Below are 19,417 nucleotides of genomic sequence, written 5' to 3' on the forward strand. Positions count from 1 at the left end.
AAATATTTTTTTTAATATTAAAAATACAGAAAGTAAATCAAAAATGAAATAAACTAACTTAAAATAATTTTCTTATTAAAAGCAAAAAAAAATTAAACAACTTTTATTTAAAACTCTTAAAATATTTTGTAGCACAAACAATTGCCTGAATTGTTTAAAAAAAGTGACACGTGTCACACTTCGGCCACAACTCCCACACTAGCATTGTTCGCCTTCCATAGCAGGGTAGTTAGCGAAGGCAGTTTGAAGAAACAAGCCCAATGTTCCAAGTATAAAAACTGCGCAGTAGACCCATAGGAACAAACGATCGAGTATGTAGGCTACATATGCCCAGTCGTCTTGAGACTAAATAGAACAAGTGTAAGTAAATAACAAAGCGTAAAAAATTTAGCAAAAATGCATGACCCTTCGGATTATAAATTGGCAAAACATTTAAATTTGAAAAATAGAAATAGGAAAAAAATTTCCATCGATTTAAAAAAATCCAGAGTTATATACCTGTGATTTATCATCTTCCAATTTCTTGTGATGAGCAATGTAACTGATAGCCTCGGCAGCAGGTTTTAATCTTCTTGGTATCATCTTCAAAGCAGGGGGAATGAGAGGTTGTCCTTCTCGTTCGTCCAAACTAAACTCAGTAAACCCAAATCTGTTTTCTTTGTGGCGTTGTCTAAACCCAAACCTTGAAGCCTAAAATTATTTTTTTTACTATTTATCCTAATTTAGTGAAAAAAACTCGATGTAAACTAAAGACAGCGTGTTGTGGTGGTTAAAACACCTAGCTTTACAACATGAGATCCTAGGTTTGATTTTCCTTGCTATTATGCTGTACCTCCCTTAAGTAGGGGCTAAAAGCGATAATAACTCCTACTGAGCCAATACCTTTTTAGTCCTTCAATTTGGAAATTATAATTTATAATATACTAAACTGTCCAAGGCAACTTAAAACTGGGTCGAAGTAACTGATGTTACTTTATGCTTAGTTTAGGTCGTGAACACGACCTTTCCACATTAAGCATAAAAAAAAACTAAAAAAGAAGGGTAATTTTAAATGTATATAGTGCAATCTCGAGTTCTGGTTTAAAATATTATATTTCTTTCTATCCATGTTGTTTGTTGTTGTGTTGTCTTTAAATTAATATATTTCATAATGATCAAATAAACAAGCAGTAACCTGGTTGTTGAACATAACCTCACTTGGAGCTTTACACCTCTCCCTTAAAGCTCTTCTGCAGGTTACTGAACTACTTCTTCGTATTGCTCCAACAACACCTTAACAAAAGTAAAATAAAGACAATAAAATTATATTTTTGAAACGGTACTTTTTTATTTTACATTTGTTCTTTATTTAACCAACCACTTTGATCATCTTCCACTTCGGCTTTTGGTCGTTCAACTTTCAATATTGGCGCCAATTTGTCCATGAACAGCCAACGCATCCACTCTGGCATGAAGTGGGTTGTGTTAGATCGGTAGTGAACATTACAAACTAATACACTGTAAAATTGATTAAAAAAGTATTAAAACTTAGGCTTTGACTTTAAACAAAAATAATATGAAAGGCCACTTAAACAGCAACAGAAAAACTTGAAAACAAAGTTTATGACGTCACAATTACCTTGTTATTACGCTTATAATAACAAGCGTCATGCAGAAAAGAAGATATTTTGCAATAAGGGGAATAGCGAGCGAGGTTTCAGGCATTCTTTGAGCAATCAGAAAAAGAAAAACAGTTTCACCAAGTAAAATTGAAATTGAAAGCGTCATTTTTTCGCCTGAAAATAACAAAGTTAGAAGGAATTATAAAAAGAAAAGAGAAGGGAAATAAAGACTTGTGTAAAAAAAAAAGGCTTTTACTATTTCTTTTAAAAAATCTTAGCTTGACCTTAAGTTGCAAGTAAAACCAGTAAAGCAAAAATTATTCTGCAGAGTTTGCGGAAGACTATCTTACATGAAATTGAGGGTAAATAGAACACAAAACACGACAAAGAGGACATCAAAATACATGGGATAATAAGATTCATGACGTAGAACTGGGGCCGCCTCCGTATGATAAAATAAAACGTCACATCCTGGTAAAGGGGATCGTCTGGTGACGTAATTAACCTTGCGGGTTTTTGGAGCAAGTCCCATTCACCGTTGGCTTGAAAAGCTAAAACAAATTAATGAAAAAATAAAAAAAAATCGTTTTTTTAATTTCCAGTTGCCTTGCATTATCATTTACTAAATTTTCATAACGTTAAAGAATAAAACCCTTTGCCAGCAAAACATGTTTTATAACAAGACACTTTGGTACTGAGAGAGTTCTTACCGTTGCAATCGACCCAGGTTGTATTAAAACAATTCAAACTCATCTCCGATCGGTCGTACGTCGCCGAACCGAATGTCATTGTACAATTCTGCCAATCGAACGGAAACAACGCAACCTGCATTATGACGTCATTAACAAAAAATTACATCAATTTTTTTTCATTTTTTCAAATATCATTTTCACATAAAACATTATAACGTATATTGAAAGACGTCACAAAAAAATGTCGACTTGTTTTTGTGACGTCATAAAAAATGTTTTATTGTGACGTGATAAACCTCACCTCTATTGTGCATGAACTTTTATATAAGGCTGGGGGCAGCCATTCCACATTTCCGTCACTTTTAATTAACACGTTCGTCATTAAAGACACATCAAAAGAACCTCCTTTACTGTAAAAGATATTTTAAAACAAAAAAAAATTTAATTTTCCTGTAAAAAGATTTACAAACAATGTTTAAAATTTATATAGTAAATTAAAGGTAAAAAATCGTAAGGCACTAGTTTTGAATGCCACCTGTTTTGTAATACAATTCTTGGTGTCCAGATACTAGCAGGGGGTAAACGAGCAATCTGGATGTTGTTGTAATCTTTTGGATTCCAACCAAATCGATCGTCCTTCCAGACTATGTACATATATACTGATGTCGTTAGTTCTTGGGATTTCTCTTTCTGTAAAACAAGTGTAAAAAAGTAAAAAATAGGTAGCACTTTTTTAAGTAGATATACTTTAAACATCATTGGCTTAAAAATACCATTTTTTATTGGTTATTTAATGGCTACTTAACGTGAAAAATACCTGTTTTTTTATACGAAAAAGGTAAATATTGCTAATGTTTTATTTAAATACTTGCCACGCTAATAATTTGAGTTAGAGTCATTCCGACGATGACTGTTGTTTTATTTCCATTATCTAGTTCGTAAGGCCGCATCTGTAAAAAGCACGTAACGAATTAAATAATGATTAGAGTATATGGTTGAGCTAAAGGTCTAGCAATATTTAAGTAATCATATAGCTTACAAAATGTTACTTACTTGTGCATTGTATCCATCCAATAACTTTGCAGCTAGCAAAGATTCGTTCGATTGAAACCTCGCATAGCTCGAGCCGAGAAACAGTAAAATGAAACCCCATTTCAAACCTTGCATTATATTAAAAAATAAAAAAGTTATAATTTAATATAAATTAAAAATCATAATAAATAGCTTTTACATAACATAAACAAGATGAAAATGAATTCTATAAAACTTACTTAAGTACTTCTTCATATTTCTAAACAGTCTCTAACCATTACACATATACAAAGCATAGGCTTACTTAAACAAATCGTTTTGAACGTGTTTATCATAAAGTCGAAACAATACCCAGAACTTTCTTGTGACGTCACTGACAGCTGCGATTATGACGTTTAGAGTTCAAAGAATTTTTTCGCGAGGATAATCGATAATTAGTTGATGGTGTTAATCAATTCCGACAACGTTTGAAGCAATTTTGTTTGAATTTAACCCGTGTATTGTAGGCTATATATGATACGTGTTTATTAAACTTTTTTTATATTCGAAGCTAAAACAAAGGTTTACAAATAACAAACTGCCCCGAATTTTAGGACTTAATAAATTACTTTCCGACTAGGTGTTAAATAATTTATAACTGGTAGCTTGAATATCTAGTTCAAGTAAAATATTATACCCCATACCTAGCCTGATGGCACTAGCGCCTATAAATAAATGCACTATCAAATGAAATATGTTTTCTTGCATTCTGTTTTTTTTAATAATTTTACTTATTTATTAATTATTATTAGGATTTCAGAAATTAAAATTTTATGTGGTGTCAAGTAAAAATAACTATTAAGTACACCGGTTACATTGGCTGTAGACAACGGAAATTCATATAAAATCACAATCTTTGTATAGAAGACACGCGACTGTTTATTTTCTAATATTGAATCATCTTTTTTTAAACTAATTTAAAAAGCGTAATTTAGTTAATTTTGAAAGGCTTAAATAATATTTTACTTAAACCCTAGTCAATTCAAGAGGTCATAATGCCGAAAAAGAAAACAGGAGCTCGCAAAAAGGCGGAAAAACAGAGCGAAAGACAGCGACAAATACGAACAATGCGTGAAACGATTAGTTTAGCTGAACGCCCGTGTAACTTTCGTATGGAATGTGACAGTTGTGGAACCGCACAACGCAGCAGAGCATTTTGTTACGCCTGTTCCGCGATGCCCAAACTACCAATTTGTGCGCAATGCGGCAAACAAAAATGCATGAAGACTTCTGATTGCATTATTAAACATCCTGGACAGAATACAGTTGGCATGAACATGGTTGGAGCAATTTGTGATATTTGCGAGGCTTGGGTATGTCATAGTCGTAAGTGTTTATCAACACATGGTTGTGAATGCCCATTGCTTGATGCAGAATGTGCAGAATGTCAGCGCGGAGTTTGGGATCATTCCGGCAGGATCTTTAGGTGTTCGTTCTGCAATAATTTTCTTTGCGAAGATGATCAATTTGAGCATCAGGCATCTTGTCAAGTGTTAGACAGAGACTCTTATAAATGCATGTCATGTAATAAACTAGGCCAACATTCCTGCATGCAGTGTAAAATTTGTTTTTGTGATGATCATGTGAAAAGAAAAGGTTTTACTTATAAGCGTAACGAACCTTTACCCTGTCCAAAATGCGGTTACAAGACTTCGGAGACAAAATCAATGAGTGTTTCGACAAGAACTTATGACTATGGTCGCCAAAATGAATTTGAGGAGGAAAAATCGTACGGTTACTCCGATGCTTACCTATCGTACACTCAAGGATTCAATGACTTAAGCTTAGAAGACAATTATTCCGAAGAGGACTAAAATATAATTGTTAACATTGCATTGTTTTTGCCTATGCTAGTTTTAAATATTCAATGGTTTAATGTTAGATGTATTTAAAACTTAAAATATCTAAATTTTTGTTGACGCTGTTATGTTTATCGATCGTAAAAATAGGGAAACTGTGTAAATATGTCATTTTGTAAATTAAAAATAGTTTACCAATTGTTTTTTGCTACAGATATAAAAATGTCAGGCGAAAATTTGCCAGAGTTGGTGTTAAAGTTAATTGATAAATATGAAACAATTGACTCTAATGTAATAGCTGCAGCATTGGAGACTGATCATCAAACAATTGTTGGTGTTATAAAAAGCATTCAGTGTCACAAAGGTGTTATTGAGGTTGAACAAAGAACAATAAAGAAATGGGAACTAACTGCAGAAGGAAATGGGGTAATTACATTTTTAAATGTGATTTTTAATTTGGTAAAAAATTGCTTTTTGTCTTTTTTTTTAAATTTTTTTGATGTGTAAAGGTTAACTTTAAAACCCTTAAGATTTGTCATCCCAACCCGGTCTGAGATGCCTTTGTTAGTTTGAAATGATATATATAGATTATAATTTCCCAAAAATTAAGGTGGTGATTCAGTATTGGCTCAGCAGGAGTTTATACCAGGACCAGTTTTATCACACTACAGTGCTACAGTAGAAAGCGGTGAAGATCGAACCTAGGTCCTCTCATAATAAAGCCAAATGACCACTACACCATGCTGTCGAAACTACATCACGCTTTTTTATTAAGATTGCCTTTTTCTAGCATAAATCTTGGGCCCAAAATTTATTATTTTTATGTTTTTATTTTAAATTGTTAACTAGATTGTTAAAAATGGAAGCCATGAATATAAAATATTTACTGCAATCCCTGTTGAAGGAATAAGCCAATCTGAGCTAATGAAATCGGTTGAAAATGCAAAGATTGGCTTCAGTAAAGCAATGTCAAACAAATGGATCAAGGTTGATAAAAAATCAGAAGGAGGTCCTAGAGTTTTTCGCAACACCGACCTTGACTGTGATGTCACAAAGGAAAACATAATCACCGTGCAGAAAGGTTTTGCAAAAGATGTTGCCGAGAAATCATTAAGCGAATTAAAAAAGCGCAAACTTGCCACCGAGGTTTCGAACAAAAGTTTTGTGATCCGAAAAGGCGATAACTTTGTTCTTAAATTAGAAAAACCTGAAACTGATTTAACAACACAGATGTTGCAAGATGGCTCTTGGAAAACAAAAACATTTAAAGAATATAATTACAATGCTATGGGTGTGCCGCCACCTGCTGGCCATTTACATCCGCTTATGAATGTAAGAACGGCGTACCGGCAGATTTTTCTGGAGATGGGGTTTACTGAAATGCCAACAAGTCGATTCGTCGAGAATTCCTTCTGGAATTTTGATGCCTTGTTTCAACCGCAACAACATCCAGCAAGGGATGCTCACGATACGTTCTTTATCTCCGATCCTGCTCTTTCTACCAAGTTTCCTGAGGACTATGTTGAGAAAGTCAAGACTGTGCATTCTAAAGGTGGATTTGGATCTCAGGTAAAATTATAACCTTTTTTTGGTTGTACAAAAAACAGAAGTTCTGACATTCATATTAGTAAACGAATAGCATTACAAAACGTCAGTTGAGTCAAGTAAGTCTTAGAAAAGAATTTAGGATCATTATTTAAAAATTTAGTTCTTTTGAGATCGATTTTCATATTATGCCTTTAAATCCATATCAACATATTTTTTAATAACAGGGATACAGATACGACTGGAGCATTAAAGAAGCGCAAAAAAATATCTTACGTACCCACACAACTGCTGTCAGTGCACGAATGCTGTATGCTCTAGCACAGCAAAAAGAATTTAAACCTGTAAAGTATTTTTCTATCGATCGAGTTTTCAGAAACGAGACTCTTGACGCAACACACCTGGCTGAGTTCTTTCAAGTTGAAGGTGTTGTAGCAGATCGGAGCGTGACTCTTGGCGATTTGATGGGAATTTTAAAGGAGTTTTACAGCAAGTTGGGAATGGAAAAAATCAGATTCAAACCGGCTTATAATCCCTATACTGAGCCCTCAATGGAAGTCTTTGGGTACCACAACGGGCTTCAAAAATGGGTTGAAATAGGAAATTCTGGCGCTTTTCGTCCGGAAATGTTACGACCAATGGGATTACCTGAAGATGTTAATGTTATAGCGTGGGGTTTGTCATTAGAAAGACCGACTATGATAAAACTAGGGATTGATAATATCCGAGATCTTGAGGGCCATAAAGTTGATCTTCAGATGGTTTATAACAGCCCAATATGTCAAATGGATTTCTAGGTAGATGCAATAAATTAGGGGTGTTAAAAGTATTTGTATTTTTAATATAAATGTGCCATACATATAAGTACTCTACTGAACATTAGTTTTTGGGAATATAATATTGTTAACAATAGTTTTCAATATTTACACTTGGGTTTTTATATTCTGGTATATTTGCTATTATGTTGTTAATTATCATTTAAATGTATGTTATTACTGGTCCTAGATCAGTTTTACTTAAACTATTTATTTATTGCTTATACATTATCTTCATTAAAAATAGCAAAATTATTACTTTTAAAATCACATTTAAGTTATTAATTAAATCATTTTATTTGTGTTACAAATTGGATATGACAAATTAAAAAAGATGTATGTACAGTGGAAAAAGACAAAGCAAATAAAATTTGACACAGATGGAAATAATGTGTTCATATAACGTATAAGGCATACAAAACATAGCAAATTTATACAAATATAAAAAGGTATAAAAATTCTTTTTAGTACTTAACAAATTTAAAATTACCGTCAATGTTAAAATGACATATAAGAACTTATTAATATTTTGTTGTCCTTTGCTTAGTTTTGAGTTGCTTTTTAAGCAGGAATTAAATATTTTAATTATGAAGTGATTACACAAGTTTAACTACAGCCTGTTGTTCACTTAAGTGCGATAAATATAGCATGGAAACATTGGGGATTGAACCCTAAATGTCATATGATGATTTCTCTTATCAGTAAGCACTGATGTAAAGAGGTTGTTAAGTTTACACTAGTAGTTGTAATTTCTTTGCAATTTTTTTGCATCCAGAAGATGAAAATAAATGTTCAACTGGGGGATACCATTCTAATTCTTCAACCACCCTATTTCCTATTATCTCTACAGCAAAATCAGTTTTAAACAACCTTCTCATTTCTGCTGCTACACATTCGCGAACATGTTGTTCTTCAAGAGGTAAAAAGGGAACCAAAAAGTCAACAGATTTCACCAACGCACTAATTGAGCTTTTTATGTCCTTTCTATATAATAGTTCAATAACTTCTTGCATTTCTGACAATCTTAAATCATTTCTTGATCTATTTACTGTATGTGCTTCGTATACTTTATGAGAAATTTCTGAAGCACCAACATTACTCAAGAAAATAAAGATTGCTTTTCTATAATCCACACCATGTATAGAGGGTTCTGTTCCAAGATAAGGTTTAATTGCATCAACCAATTCTTCAGGCATGTGGTCAACTTCGTCAAATATAAATATAGAACGGGGACAAAAAGAAACTTTGGCATGAAATAAACTCTGAAGTTTGCTTATGTATACATTTATTTCATTTTTATGTTTAAAATCAATTTCCGAGTTAAACTTATGAACGCAAGCTTTTTTTGCTTGGTACATGTTATCAATTATTATTTGTGAAACAAAATTTTTTCCACAACCAGTGCAACCATTAAATGACATAACCAATGGTTTATCTGGATATTCATAGAGCAAATGAGCTTTTAAAGTGTTTAAAACTGTTGGTTTTATGAATGGCTGACCAAATAATTGTGTTTCTATGTTTTTCTGAAATTCAGGGAAATCAGGTGTATTATGAACACTGCAATGTGGAAATCCAGAGAAACAACCAACAAAGGAAATTATAAGGTATGGTATTTTAATGATAAACCAAATTGTCTGCCAAATCGGCAACCAATTATAATAAATTAAAACTCCAAGAAGGCTAAATGCAAGCAAACCTACTGCAAATGCTATTATTTCCTTAATTTTATTACACATGTTTAGCTAGTGTGACTAAAAATTCTAAACAAAAGTTTTCAATTATAATTTGAATAAATTGAAAAAATTAATTTGTTATAAAAAATTTTTTTTTAGTTTAAAAAAAAAGTTGCACATTTGTAAAGTTCAAAATAAAAACAAAACAAAAATTCCACCATGAAATTTGTACTAAAACAAAAAAATAACACTTTTATCGACAAAATTTAAATGAATATTTTCTTGAATTTTAATTTAAATAATGGCCACCAAATAACATAAAACAGGCAATTCTTGCTGTACCTAAACTATTAACACAAACCACCAGTGTTTGTAAGTAGGTAAGTATTTGGCAAAATTGCATTATATATCCTAAACAAGAATTTGTAATTTATTCGCAATTTTTTTGCACCCAGAAGTTGAAAATAAATGTTCAACTGGGGGAAACCATTCCAATTCTTCTAGGATTTTATCTGTTATAACTTCCATTGCAATTTTAGTTTCAAATCGCATTTCGATTTCTCGCTCGATGCATTTGGAAACATGATGTTTTTCAAGAGGCAAAAATGGAACAAAATAGTCAATCAAGTTTGCCTCTATTAGTTCTTGAAACATAATATTTTTACCCTTATCATATTGACAGGCAATTGCTTCTTGCAATGCCGTTAATCTTAACTTACTTTTTGGTATATTCATTTTATGTGCTTCGTATACTATTTGTGAAATTTCTGAATCACCAACATTACTCAAGAAAATAAAGATTGCTTTTCTATAATCCACACCATTAATAGAAGGATTTGTTCCAAGGTAAGGCTTAATTGCATAAAGTAATTCTTCAGGCATGTGGTCCACTTTATCAAATACAAACATGAAGCGTGGACAATGTAGAACTAAGTCATGTAATAAACTCCTAAGGTGGATTTTGTAATTGTTTCCCATATTTCTATGTTTAAAATCAACTTCCGCATTAAACTTGTGTACACAACCAGCATTAAACTTGTTGTACATGTTATCAATAATCATGTGCGAAACAAAGTTTTTTCCACAACCAGTACAACCATTAAATGACATTACTAAGGTTTTTCAGGATTGTTACTATAAAAATGAAACTTTAAAGCCCTGGTTATCAATGGTCTAACAAATGGTTGACCAAACAATTGTGAATCCATGGAGTTTTGCAATTTGGTAAAGTTAGGTGTGATATTCGAAATGTAAATATATAATTCTATCCATAAAAGAGCAAAAAATATGGATAAGTATGGTTTTTTAACTAAATATTTAATCATGGAACATGCTGTTTTTAAAAGATACCACAATAATTTACAAACTTTCCAAGTATCCTTTAACAACCATAAAAAGAGAAGGAAAATTATTAAAGTAAAACACAGAAATCCAAAAAATGCAAGAAATTCTTTAACATCCATCGCAGAAAGCATTTTATTGCAGTGAATATTTTGAAATTACAACCTAAACTAAATTTGTAAGATATTAATTTAATTGACATTTTTAATATTTTATAGCAAAGAAAAATAAAATTTTAAATGTTAAACTATAATTTTACAAAAAGTCATCCGGTAATTAAATTTCTATATTTTTTGAAATTGAAAATAATCAGGTGTGAAATTTACTTTTATAACAAAAATATCCTGAAAATCAAACAATATTTAAAAATCCATAGCAAAAAGGGGAAATTAACGTAAATAATCAAAACAAAAAAGTTCAGGACAAGTGATGGCTTGTCATCTAAAGGTTGGTTGGCTTTGTTTTTAAATAAGTCATTCTTCATTGTTGCTTGGCTTTACATTAAAATTTTTTCAAACATTTTACTGCTTTGTATAAATTTAAACAATAACCTTAGTACCTAGATCTAAGAAAAGTATTAAATTATATTGGGAACTATATAATTTTCACAACATTTTATTCTACTAAAGTTAAGGCCGAAAAATAACAATGATATGAACAGTGGCCTTTTCAAGCAATACAGAAAACCCTTAAAATTGTACTTGTTTGTTTTTTAAAATTCTTGGCTTTGAAGAAATGTAAAGATAGGAAATAACAGAAGTGGCATGAAATAAAAGAGAAATAAACAAAGCAAAAATTCATTAAAAAAATACAAATTGCATAAAAAAAATACAAATTGCATAATGTTGTTATTCATGTATTATCAAAGAAACTTTTTGCGCAATTTTTTTGCAACCAGATGTCGAATAAAGTCTAGAATCTTCAGGAAACCATTGTAACTCATCCATAACTTTTTCAATATTTCTTTTTGTCAAAAATTCCTTTTTATTGATTCTCATTATTTCATCTCTAATACACAGCCTAACATGCTCCCTTTCCAGTGGAAGAAAAGGGATAAAATGATCGATTAAGTTCTTTTTAATGATTCCACTTCTACGAAGGCCATTTTTTTCATTGTATGCACTCACCTGTAAAACATTTTGCATTTCTGATAATTTAAGCGTATCTCTGCCCTGACCGTTTTGCCAAGTTTCCAAAGCAGTTTTAGAAATTTGGCTGCCACCAGTGTTGCTTAGAAATATAAAGATTGCTTTTCTATAATCCACACCATGTATGGAGGGTTCTGTTCCGAGGTAAGGCTTAATTGCATCAAGTAATCCCTCAGGCATGTGATCAACCTCATCAAATACAAATATTGATCGGCCACATCGTGTTACATTACCATGTAGCCATGCTTGTAGCTGATTTTTATACAAGGGAATTTCATGCAGATGCTTAAAGTCGATTTCAGCATTAAAAATATTCACAAATGTGCTTCTAGTTTTCTTCGTGTACAAGTTATTAATAATCATGCGAGCAACATAATTCTTTCCACAACCTGTCCAACCATGAAATGACATTACAAGAGGTTTCATTGGTTGTTTGTCGGCTAAATGACCTTTTAAAGCACGAACAACTGTGTTCTTGACCAAATGTTGCCCGTATAATGCTTCATCCAGATCGTAGATAAGTCCTGTTATGTTTTTCTTGATATTGGCTTTTGTACAGCATTCTACCACATTAAACATACACCGAACGCTGGTAATTCCACTGTATTCAAAAAGCATAGCAATTGCTGAAGCAGCTGCTGTTCCCACAACAAAGGTTGTAGAGACGGGCTCAAAAGCACACACCAGGTTTAAAATAAGTAAACTTAACGTAAAATAACACAATTTTCTCATGATTTTATACTATTTCTAAAAAATATATATAACATAAAACCTTTAAAATGCATAAGGTTGATGTTCTTATAATATATATATATATTAAACTTTATTTAACGATCTAATACGTCTGTACGTGTTTTACAAAAAAAAGTAACTTCCCGCTATGTAAGCATTACGGTGAACTTGAAATTATTCAAATGAGGAACAACCCTTTAACCAATAGGGGTTGCGGGTTCGTTTGGCACATGTACCAGAAAATGTGCCAAAAAAAATGTGCCAAAAAATGGCACAAAATATTGGCACAAAAAATGTGCCAAACAAAATGTGCCAAGAAATGGCACATAAAAATGACACAAAAAATGTGCCAAGCTAGAATGTGCCAATCTGAAAAAATTTCACAAATTATGTGTCATTCTGCGAAATATGCTCGTAGATGTGCCAATCGATAGTAAAGGATTAAAAGTAATATTAACGTTTTAGATTATCACTGGTGTTGTACAAACAGACAATCAATCCTGTGTAGGAAAGCGATTAGCATCTCCATCAATTCTAATGCTAAGGCTTATGTCTGTCTGATAGTCAGTTAGTCATTAGTGCATTGCAGACATGTTGTATGTTGATTATATGGTATAGTATGATAGTGTCTTGTCTCTTTATAACAATTACATGAAAATAGGTAAAATAAAGATTTTGCCCGAATTGCCAAAAAAATGTGAGCTAATTCTTATGCATGTGCCAATTTGCAAAATTGAGCTAGTTCTCAGTTATGTGCCAATAAGTTGTGGATTGTTAAAGGTAATGATATGTTTTAAGATAATGGTTCAAATTATGTGCCAATTCGTGAAATTGAACTGATTCTTAATTAAGTGCCAATTTGCAAAATTTAGCTAGTTCTGTAGCTTATTGTGCATAAGCTAACCTCTCATTCACATTAAAAACAATTAAATTTAGCTATTACACATTTGGTGGGAATTATTTTTGTTATCGTTTCTTGTTTTTACCAAAACCTTATATTAACTCCTATTTTGATATGTCTTTTAATCTTAAACTTGTTTTTAAAATCTGTGGTTTGCTTTTGACATGGGATTCGATTCTTTGTTATTCTTTTTCAAACTAGTTTTCTTATGCCTTTCTACAAAGTAGTTGTATTTTGGATTTTGGAATTTTAATTTTTGCTTTACCGTTAATGAAATTTGAATTTGATTTAAAGAAATTGCCGTATAATATAATTATACAGTGAATTCACCTGTGTGGTTATCTTAAGAATTCCTAACCAGCAGACGAGCAATTAGCTAGTTAAGAAAAACGATTAACTGTCTTTAACTTAAAAATAAAACCTTCCGATTGGGTCGACGGAGACCGCTACAGTTCTTAGTTATGTGCCAATATGTTGTGGATTGTTAAGGGTAATGATATGTTTTAAGATAATAGTATTCATTATAAGCCAATTTGCAAATTTGAGCTTATTTTTAAAAATGTGCCAATTTGTAAAATTGAGCTAATTCTTAAATATGTGCCAATTTGCAAAATTGAACTGATTCTTAATTATGTGCCAATAAGTTGTGGCTTGTTAAGGGTAATAATATGTTTCAAGATAATGGTTTAAATTATGTGCCAATTTGCAAAATTGAACTGATTTTTAATTATGTGCCAATTCGTAAAATTGAGCTAATTCTTAATTATGTGCCAATAAGTTGAGGATTGTTAAGGGTAATGATATGTTTTAAGATAATGGTATAAGTTATGTGGCAATTTGCAAAATTAAGCTTATTTTTAAAAATGTGCCAATTCGTAATTCTTAAATATGTGCCAATTTGCAAAATTGAACTGATTCAAAATTATGTGCCAATAAGTTGAGGATTGTTAAGGGTAATGATATGTTTTAAGATAATGGTATAAATTATGTGCCAATTTGCAAAATTAAGCTTATTTTTAAAAATGTGCCAATTCGTAATTCTTAAATATGTGCCAATTTGCAAAATTGAACTGATTCTTAATTATGTGCCAATAAGTTGAGGATTGTTAAGGGTAATGATATGTTTTAAGATAATGGTATAAATTATGTGCCAATTTGCAAAATTAAGCTTATTTTTAAAAATGTGCCAATTCGAAATTCTTAATTATGTGCCAATTTGCAAAATTGAACTGATTCTTAATTATGTGCCAATAAGTTGTGGAATGTTAAGGGTAATGATATGTTTTAAGATAATAGTATAAATTATATGCCAATTTGCAAAATTAAGCTTATTTTTAAAAATGTGCCAATTTGCAAAATTGAACTGATTCCTAATTTTTGCCAATAAGTTGTGGATTGTTAAGGATAATTATATGTTTTAAGGTAAAAGTACGAATTATGTGCCAATTTGCAAATCGAGCTTATTCTCAAAAATGTGCCAATTTGCAAAATTGAGCTAATTCTTCAAAATGTGCAAATTTGCAAAATTAAGCTATGTTTAAATAATGTTTAAAAATTAACTGTTTTTTATTTTTTTTCAGATTTTTTTAATAATATACTTTTTAAATGTTTTGATATAATCCAACAAGATGTGTGAATTGCCAGTGTGCCAATTTGGAAAATGTGTCAATTTGAAAAAAATGTACGATATGGGAAGATGGGAGAATCTGAAAAATTTTAAAATGTGTTAAAAAAAGTATTGTGCAAATTTAATAAAAGGGCAATACTTGGAAAAAAATGTGTCAAATTATTATTAAATGCACAGGTCCAATAAAAAATGGTCGTTTTTAAATAAAGTTAAAATATATACGCTTTAATACATTCTTAAAGTATCATTATAAAACGTGTTAAAAATGATTTCTTGTTTTTTTTAAATATTTTAAAAATCAGTGATTAATGCATAAAGTTTAATTTGTTGTATGATATAAAAGCAATACAATAAAACCGCTGGTTCAAAATATTTTTTTAAGTTTTTAAATTATAAGGATAATGTAAAGATTTTTCTAAATATAATAGTTTATATATCGTAAGTTTAACCATTATTCATGTTTAAAAAATCACATAAAAATATAAATTTTGGATAACATGATTTATCTATAGCGATACCAAAAAAGTTTAATTATAAATTTATTTTTGTTGTTATAATTAAAATACCTAGATTGTTTAAATTTAAGTAAATAAGTTTTAATAGTCCTATAATAAAACCTAGCCAAAAATTTGTTACAAAATAACTAGTTGATCATTTTAAATATTTAGTTTTTATTGATAATTGCGGGGTGCATACATTGATTCACTGTCAATCATCACTTAAAAAACGCTATTAAAGAGATGTAATAAATAAAAAGAAACGCGACTAATATTTATATTCTATATGAATTTATTGCGTAATAACCTTTTTTTATGTTACATGACAGGCACTGTTAGAATTTTAGTACTAGACTGACTAAGTATTTGTGAAAAATATTTTTTAACGATTTTTTAATTAAGAAATAAATGTAGTTGAACTTTTTATTCTATTAAAAGGTCTTTGACAGACGGGAACGAACGTCATTGAAATTTTAAAAGTTCTAACCAACAAATACTGAATGGAATATTACAAAATATCAGTGGTCTGAATGAAAAATTTTTCATAGAATCTAATACAAATATTAAACATTGCTGTAAGCATTAATATATCGTAAAATATAATGTGGATTTTGTTTTATATATGTATACCCTTATATATTTATGATTTACGATTGTGGGTTTTTTATAATAAATTCCATATGCGTATTCGTTTTTGTTTTTTTTTCCAGAAATTTATGTACGCTTTTCCGAATAATTTAACATTCTAAAAAGCGAAATTTTTTACTAATTTTTTTGAGTTATTAAAAGATTTTAAAATTATAATTTACAAAAAACATACAAAAATCTAATGAGGTGATATTTAGTGTCTAAACCACTACTAGTAATCTTTAATAAAATCACATTAAAAAACCTTTAATGCATATAAGTCTTAAACATCTCAAAACTGAGTTAGGGTAAACAGTGTTTCTCTATGTTCAGGTTGTGAAGGCAAACTTCTCCATACCAAAGATAAAAATTATAAAAAAAAAGAAATTTACCTTAAGTGAGCTGCAAAATATTTTAGATTCAAAAGGTTTTTCAGGAGATTTAATGTTTGGACCTTCAACAAGATTTAAATTCAGATTGTTTTTTTCACTTAAATAACTTTCAAAGTTGGAAAATAACTTCATTTCAATAAAAGGTGTCTAAAATATTTTTAAGTAGTTTATTAAGACTAGTCACTGGCATAAACTATAGTCGGCATTTTAGTTGTAAGCCCATTAATTAAACATACATAGATTGTCCATTAATTTTCATTTTATATAGATGTTTTTATTATCTCTATTGTTTCGTAATTTTTTTTTTACATCTTATCGTTTTTATAAAGAAAAAATTTTATTTGGTTTGCTGGGCGCAAAAACTCATAAATAGTTGGGGTTTAAAGTAAGGTTCGAAATTAGTTTTTTGCCCATTATTTAATATTTAATTTGTTTATTGTGTGCTTTGTTGTATATGATTTTGTATTGCATGATTTGTTCCATTTTTAATTTATATTAAAAGTCACTAATAGAGTAGATTTAATTATTTAACAAGACAGTTTAATACATATATCTAGTAACTGCACCTTTTAAAAAATACTATTAGTACCATATACCCAACAAAACATAATATGTTTTAAGGTTACTTATAAACGCAATAACAAATGCATTTTTATATTGTAACAAATAGCGTTATCACTTAATTTGCCTTTAAATTAATGATTGGTCTGCACCCGCTGATAAGGGCGTCACCGGATTGATTTAAGTTTGAGAGCAGGCAAAACGGTGGTAGTATTCGGGTGACGAGTTTGTGAACGTTTTGTATGTGTATCTTTTCGCTATAATAAACTATAAATTATAATACGGCTAATGATACGAAAGAATAAAAGACTCGAACGTTACATTGGAGGTCCTGCCGAGATCGTGTAGAATATTAAATTAAAATGTATTGTGCAACTTCAAGTGAAATTGGCGCACCTGAAGAATACTATAATGGAAATGAAAGCATTAGCCGATGCGACGATCTAGTAACCTATGACGATTTAGAAGAAATTAAAAAGGAAATTGAAATTAAAGTCATGGTTAAAGTGATGGATACCTTTGAAAATATGAAGAAACAGTTTGAAAAATTACAGGAAGATTTACAGCTGTTCAAGGAATGGAAAAATGAACAAAAAAATGTGAAAAATAAAAATGAAGTAGAGCTTTCTTTGTTAAAGACCACAATGTCACTATCAATTAATGATTTAAGGACAGAAGTTTTAAAATTGATTAAATCAAATGCTGTTGTTAATGAAACAAACCAAAATAAAATTCAAGAAGACACTGTAAAGAAAGTTAGTCACCCTGAAGAGAAAATCGTTTTGCCAAACTTCAATAGGCCTACGGGTAAAAAGGACAAAAAAGATAACAACTCCAGGAAGAAAAAAGAAATGATCGAAACAGAAATGAAAAATAATCCGAAAATAGTGCACATACGAAGAATAATTGCAACGCCACAAAAAAATCCCCTGCAGACACCAAGCTTAATTCGTGAAGAACAAAATCTGGACAAAGATATAAAAAGCATTGTTTATTGGAAGAATACCGGTTTAAAACGACCAAGTTTAAATACGTTTTGCTATGGCTCATTGAGCAAAACCGCTTATTCCTATTATCAACAATGGGACAGCCTTACACTGCAGGATGGTATATTATATAGAAGATGGATTTCACCCTACAATCAATCTGAAACTTATCAATTGATTGTCCTACGATCCCTTCAACAATCTGCATTGGACTTTACCATTAAAAATTATCACACGCCTAAAATGGCGCTAAAACATCTGCACAGAAGGTACTACTGGTATTTTAGTAGGTCCGACGTGCTTAAATTGTTAAGAGCAGAAAATTTTACTGTGGAAGAAGAAAAAATTAATTTCAATCACATCGTGAACTCATACAAATGTTTTTTTAATGGAGAAAATGTATGGCTAAGACAATTTGGGGATAAGCGTTGCGGCCCATATAAAGTAGTTAAACGTATTAACGATATAACATATTTAATCCGATCTGTCAAGTTTATGTCTTATCACATAGTTAGAGACATCAGGTTAATTAAATTTCATGAATTACCTGGCAAATCTTATTAGTATTAACTTTAAACGTATAATGTTCTGTATCCTCTGATTTATTAGTAATGTTTACCGCTTTTATGTTTACTGTGTATGTTTTTGTTATATTGTAAAGCATTCCTTTATCGGGAAGGGAGGAATGTAACAAATAGCGTTATCACTTAATTTGCCTTTAAATTAATGATTGGTCTGCACCCGCTGATAAGGGCGTCACCGGATTGATTTAAGTTTGAGAGCAGGCAAAACGGTGGTAGTATTCGGGTGACGAGTTTGTGAACGTTTTGTATGTGTATCTTTTCGCTATAATAAACTATAAATTATAATACGGCTAATGATACGAAAGAATAAAAGACTCGAACGTTACAATATCAAAGCAAATGTGGTTATTAATACAGATTACTAGAAAACAAATGAGTTATATACATATTTAAACGTATTGCAGTAAAAATACTACGTTTTACCTATACTACATTTTTTTTATTTGTGTTTGGAGTTTCTGCCACCAATAAACACTGTAATAACAAAATATTTAAGAAAAATTATACGATTTAAATATTTAATTTTGATTTTTGCGTTTGTATAAATATCTATCAATAGAAAATACTTTAATATAAAGCTTTTTAGTTTGTTGCAAGATCACGTCGTGGATATTAATAATAAAAGCAACTTTCTGTAAACTAAAAATAAAAAAATCAAGTTGTAATTTGCAGTGATAATTTAATTTTGAGGTAAGTTTTTTTTAATTTACAAACGTCTCCGACCTTTCTACAAAAATCGCATTGTTTTTTAAATAAAATATTTAAAAGTGCAACTTTTTAAAGTTTTTGTGATTTAATCATGGCATAAAAATATTTATTTTT

General features: G+C 30.5%; 4 protein-coding genes and 2 pseudogenes across 4 annotated transcripts; 2 read left to right on the plus strand and 4 right to left on the minus strand.

Annotated features, from left to right (window-relative positions):
* Positions 1-3,687, minus strand: LOC145746518 (neuronal acetylcholine receptor subunit beta-4-like). Its single transcript, XM_082564814.1, has 12 exons — positions 3,565-3,687; positions 3,347-3,453; positions 3,166-3,243; positions 2,829-2,983; positions 2,595-2,703; positions 2,312-2,426; positions 1,952-2,152; positions 1,619-1,775; positions 1,358-1,497; positions 1,175-1,272; positions 499-690; positions 1-345 (listed from the first exon to the last, which is right to left on the minus strand). The coding sequence occupies exons 1-12, from the start codon at positions 3,578-3,580 to the stop codon at positions 199-201; spliced, it is 1,515 nt and encodes a 504-aa protein (XP_082420940.1). The 5' UTR covers positions 3,581-3,687; the 3' UTR covers positions 1-198.
* A 545-nt stretch (positions 3,688-4,232) lies between these two features.
* On the plus strand, positions 4,233-5,182 carry LOC145746421 (zinc finger protein 330-like). Its single transcript, XM_082564703.1, has one exon. It carries the CDS (start codon positions 4,360-4,362, stop codon positions 5,176-5,178), a length of 819 nt encoding a protein of 272 aa, XP_082420829.1. The 5' UTR covers positions 4,233-4,359; the 3' UTR covers positions 5,179-5,182.
* A 146-nt stretch (positions 5,183-5,328) lies between these two features.
* Positions 5,329-7,904, plus strand: LOC145746417 (phenylalanine--tRNA ligase alpha subunit A-like). Its single transcript, XM_082564701.1, has 3 exons — positions 5,329-5,589; positions 6,013-6,732; positions 6,936-7,904. Exons 1-3 carry the CDS (start codon positions 5,329-5,331, stop codon positions 7,503-7,505), a joined length of 1,551 nt encoding a protein of 516 aa, XP_082420827.1. The 3' UTR covers positions 7,506-7,904.
* LOC145746420 (torsin-1A pseudogene) lies at positions 7,802-9,269 on the minus strand (annotated as a pseudogene).
* Positions 9,270-9,284: 15 nt separating this feature from the next.
* Positions 9,285-10,951, minus strand: LOC145746422 (torsin-like protein pseudogene; annotated as a pseudogene).
* Positions 10,952-11,104: 153 nt separating this feature from the next.
* Positions 11,105-12,431, minus strand: LOC145746418 (torsin-1A-like). The gene has a single exon (XM_082564702.1). The coding sequence runs from the start codon at positions 12,418-12,420 to the stop codon at positions 11,389-11,391; it is 1,032 nt and encodes a 343-aa protein (XP_082420828.1). The 5' UTR covers positions 12,421-12,431; the 3' UTR covers positions 11,105-11,388.
* Between the last annotated feature and the right edge of the window lie 6,986 nt (positions 12,432-19,417).

This window comes from Corella eumyota, chromosome 3 (genome assembly GCF_963082875.1).
Source record: "Corella eumyota chromosome 3, kaCorEumy4.1, whole genome shotgun sequence".
Lineage (NCBI taxonomy): Eukaryota > Metazoa > Chordata > Ascidiacea > Phlebobranchia > Corellidae > Corella > Corella eumyota.